General features: G+C 40.9%; 1 protein-coding gene across 4 annotated transcripts; it reads right to left on the reverse strand.

The window, feature by feature from the left end:
- Positions 1-549: 549 nt before the first annotated feature.
- LOC116059806 lies at positions 550-4,488 on the reverse strand. 4 transcript variants are annotated; one of them, XM_036006107.1, is made up of 7 exons: positions 4,471-4,488; positions 4,048-4,219; positions 3,696-3,902; positions 3,551-3,597; positions 3,363-3,467; positions 918-1,111; positions 550-684 (listed from the first exon to the last, which is right to left on the reverse strand). In XM_036006107.1, the coding sequence occupies exons 1-6, from the start codon at positions 4,480-4,482 to the stop codon at positions 1,019-1,021; spliced, it is 636 nt and encodes a 211-aa protein (XP_035862000.1). In that variant the 5' UTR covers positions 4,483-4,488; the 3' UTR covers positions 550-684; positions 918-1,018. The 4 variants fall into 4 exon arrangements, with proteins under 4 accessions (XP_035862000.1, XP_035862005.1, XP_035861990.1 ...); XM_036006112.1 differs by having other exon boundaries at positions 3,387-3,467; positions 3,551-3,600; XM_036006097.1 differs by having other exon boundaries at positions 3,551-3,600.
- Positions 4,489-4,604: the final 116 nt, after the last annotated feature.

A 4,604-nucleotide genomic window follows, 5' to 3' on the forward strand; every position in this document is an offset into this window, starting at 1 on the left:
CTCTCTCTCTCTGACCTGTCTGTCTGACCCAGTTGGTGGTCACTGAGCCTGTCTCTCTCTCTCTGACCTGTCTGTCTGACCCAGTTGGTGGTCACTGAGCCTGTCTCTCTCTCTTGACCTGTCTGTCTGACCCAGTTGGTGGTCTGAGCCTGTCTGTTCGGTTCTTGGCAGCCTGTATGTTCTCAGGGGTTGAGGAGCAAGACGGCTTCATTGGCTGGAATGGTGGATTTTCTGGCACTCTCACATTGGTGTGGTTTACAAGACCTCGTGGCAAAGTCATACACTGATATATTGGGCATATGTTTCCACGACAGAGCATATCTGCAAACGTCTCTAGGGCCTTCTGCTCTTATGTTAAACTTCAAGCTGTACAAAACCCCGCAGGACACATGATGGCAGCCAAACCACCTGGAAGAATAGTAAAGGATTAAACCATTAGGAATAAGAAGTATATACTGTAAATGTAAAGTTAATATGTATTTACAAGAATGACCAGTGATAGCATAAAAGTCACAAAGCCAGAAAAAATGTAAGGCTGTCACCTGATGCTCCCCCAGATCTTCTGAAACACTTGTCGTAGGCCTGTCTATTTTGCATTTCGGTTCTGAGGCGCAGAATGAGATCTATCTTAGAACCGCATGGGTCGACACCACATTCCTTACAGAGCGTACGCACTGCGTCCACCTGTGTAGGTCAAGGAAAAGAATAAATACAGTAACGTGGGTTGACAATGTGTAATATTATCCCCACTAACATTTAGGTCTATTGTTGTGACTTCATCTATTCAACTGCATCAAAAAGGCACTTTGCTTCCATACAACTGTCCTGCAGTTTGTAGGCCTATACAGACAAGATTCAGTGAGAGTCCCTTGTGAAAAGAACAAAATAAAGGGTGATACGAACTATGTGAAGGATACCTTCAAATTCATCAATTCATTTGAGAGTCTGTCTTCAGTAATATTGATGTCATCTGCCTCTGCGGAGTTTCTTGGACCTTGAGCTTTTAAAAACTCTGTGTTTAGCACAGTGTTGGACCTTCGTGTGCCTCGCCCAATCCAAGGTGCCCAAAAATGATAGCTGGGATGGACAGTAAAAGGATTCTTCCTGCTACCTGTTAATCAGAATAAAATGTTGGAAAAAGAGTTAGCAAGTTCATTAGTTGGACAAATGTAGTTACATAGCTGTTAAAGATATGTTGCAGATAAATAAAATATACTTTTGTTGCAGTGTTTTTCAGTTATAAGCACACATTACTTATATCTGATTTTAATACTTTTTTTACTGAATCCAAAATAGAAACCTACACAAACAAAATAAAGAATTACACTTACTTGATGTAAGCCCTCTGGCAATCATCTCTAGTGACACAGAATCCCAGAAATCTTCAACGTTCACTTCCCCTGTGAAATCCTCAGGGACCGGCTCAATATCACTGACTTAAAAGGATAGTCACAGTCACACAAGACAATGCAAAAATGTCAATGTCAGTCTAATTAAAATTATTAAATTAACTAATATAATGTTGAATCAATAATTTCTGTTTTATTTTATGCCATTAAAGACACTTACATGGCATGCTGAAAACACCCTTTTTGTGGAGATCCATCACCACCACAGGAGGGAAGTTTCCACAGTTCACACAAGAATATTTGTATTCATGTGCTGTGAGAGCTTCAAAATGCAAATACGCATGAAGAAGCCGATCCCTGCTTGGCAAAGCAGTCTTTAAAGTTTCTTCTAGGGCATCAAAAACTCGCCCAACGGCTGTGTGAGCCTATAAAGATAACAGGTCAAATAAAGCATTTATTGTACAATGGCACAATGGATGTTAGGGCTGCTGTATATCGATTTATACCTTCATTGAAATATCAACATACACTATATACATAACGAAAAAGACTGCTTGAACTGCAATCAATGCTACAATTATAATGCCAGTATTCACACATGTACATGTGAGCGAAGAAACTCAATCAAAAATCACAATATTGAACATTATCGCATATCACGTTTTCTTAATATTGTGCAGCCCTAATGGATGTCAACACATGTTTAGCTTCATTATTATATTCTTTGTTTTATTTATATATATATATATATATATATATATATATATATATATATATATATATATATATACACAGACATACATACATACCTGGAGTGAGTTCCGTAAGAACATGCACAGATTGAAGGTCAAAATGACGCCATCATCAAAGTTATGCAAACCATCCTTATACTCCTGGTATCTGTAAAGCATCCCACATTGGCCACACTCTTTGCAGTAAGTGCTGAGACCTGAAAGGAGAGGAGTGGGGCGTGAGTCTATTTATTGTGGGGGAATAAGTGATGCTGAAAAACAAGTTAACAAAATATTTTAGCTTACCTTTCAGAACACCAGTCAAAGACACAATCTGTGCTTGACTTGTGATGAGAAGTGGTGGGCCAAGAACTATGTTTCCTGGACATGCAGAGCACACAGTTTCCAAAGGAATAAGCTGCATTGGACAGTCTTCATTTCGGACAGATAGGACATTGTCAGGTAAAACAGATGGGTATTTTTTGGAAGAGTATATGTATGACACCATTTTTTTTAGTCTGTCATCTTCAGGAGGATATGTGATGCCCGTATTTTCAGATAATAGTTCATGTTCAGTCGTCTTTGATGTCCTCTCTGTGCTCCGTACCTTCCTGAAGAGGTGCCTCTGTGTCTCAAATAAATGCCATTTGGCCACATACTTATGAATGCATGACATTCTTGGTTTTGAACATGGGCAATGCCAGGTATTCATTGTTTTATTATATATCACCACGACTCGTCCCAGTCGGCTGTAATAGCTTACATTTGGTTCATAGACTGATATGTACCGTTTCAGCTCTGATTTCAAGGTGACATTAACAGAGACTGGCACACTGGCAGTAGCTGCCTGTGACTGGAGTTGGAGACACTGCCGCTTCCTGTTTTCTCCAAACCACTTGTTTTCCACCATATCAGTCAGAGTTTCTTCACTCAGTACAGTATCGGTGGCATTAGCTGAACAGTAGTCAAGAGAGCGGACATGATGGCATAGAAATGTTTTCAAGCCACTCCTGACAGCAAAGTCACTGGCCTGTTGGCACTCACTGGACTCACACTTGATTTGGTGCTCTTTCCCCCAGGTTTTCTTTTGGACATGAAGAGGCATAAAAGGTCCAAGAAACGACTTTTTCACAGCATATATACCATTCTTCTCATCAATGCATACAGCATCTAGATGGGAATTTGCAGTGATATCTCTGACAGCTTTATCTGTGTGTTGTCTGTAAATGTGCTTCTTGATATTTTTTCTTCAGAACTGCACATTACAGTGAGGACAAAGTACATTTGGCAACTTTGCACGGCTCACTCTGCAGGGAGGGTTGTCCATGGGTGGGTCTTGGGGTCTCTCTGCTGGGTCTCTTTGTCCTTGTATTTCACTATCATGTACCTGAGACACAGACACATGTGTAAAAAACACACAAAACTTTCACACACTGATAGATTTCTTTACAAACAGACACATGTACTCACCGGAACAGGCAGTTTATCAGTGCTGAGATGAGGTAGGTTCACAGATCCTGCTGCAGAGAATTGACAATCAAACTGAATATCAACTAACAGCATTAAGTGAACAAAGCCAATGCAGCTCCACGGAAAATGAAGAGTGATTTAAGACCTTTGCATTCCTCTGTCTGGGAATTGATGCCCATCTCTCTGCAGTCTGCATCAGCGTCCAACTGGGCGTCATGGAGAGGTGGCCTACAGATCTGCAAATGCCTCAGTATAGCCTGCCTTTTTATTGTGGTCTTGAGGCAGAAAGGGCAGTGGAAGTGACCACTGCTTCCACTCCTGCAGTCCCAGTGGCATTTTGTTATGAAGAAATCTATGAAGAGACAAAAGCATACGTGCTTACCCTATAAAATAAAGCAACTAGTATGTAAAATACTATTAGAGAGCTTACTAAGTAGCAGTAGTTACAAACAAACAAATGATAATGACATAGTACAAAGCTGATGGAGGGAACTAACCTTCATGTTGAATGGCATTCTTTACATGCACCTCCATGTGCTGCAAAACCTTTGCCCTACACCGGGGCTTGTATATTGAAGTGGGGCAAAGGGGACAATGATGGTCGGTACAGCACACCGTGCATCGTGTCACCTGCGGTGTGTTATTTTTTTTAAAGACACTGATGTGTACCTTAAGGAAAAAAAATCACAGAAAGAAACCATCAAAGTCTGCAACCATAAATTGCTCTAGCTAACGTTAGCTAATATTTGCTAACAAATGTCAATCAACGCTGATGCATCAGCGATCATCAAATGTACATGAACATCAGGGACACAACAATAACATCCAGAAATCAGCAAACTATATGTATGGCTAAAATTGTTACTTTAACAGTTTAAACGTTTTTCAATTGATTGCAACAAACGTGGTCACCAACTTACCCGTGACTCCATCTTGAAAATAATTCGCAATTTCGTATTTTTGAACCTCTGAACTTACCGTTGGACACGCCTCGGCTCCAGGCGGGACGGCGTGAGACGGGACGGCGTGAGACGGGACGCTCCAGGCCGCAGCC

Source organism: Sander lucioperca, chromosome 1 (genome assembly GCF_008315115.2).
Source record: "Sander lucioperca isolate FBNREF2018 chromosome 1, SLUC_FBN_1.2, whole genome shotgun sequence".
Taxonomy (NCBI): domain Eukaryota; kingdom Metazoa; phylum Chordata; class Actinopteri; order Perciformes; family Percidae; genus Sander; species Sander lucioperca.

Coding starts and splice junctions, on each gene's coding strand:
- LOC116059806 (XM_036006097.1), bottom strand. Junction 3,468..3,550: donor CTGATAAACTGCCTGTTCCG/GTGAGTACATGT, acceptor TCTGTGTCTCAG/GTACATGATAGTGAAATACA. Junction 1,112..3,362: donor GCCGTGCAAAGTTGCCAAAT/GTACTTTGTCCT, acceptor TCTGATTAACAG/GTAGCAGGAAGAATCCTTTT.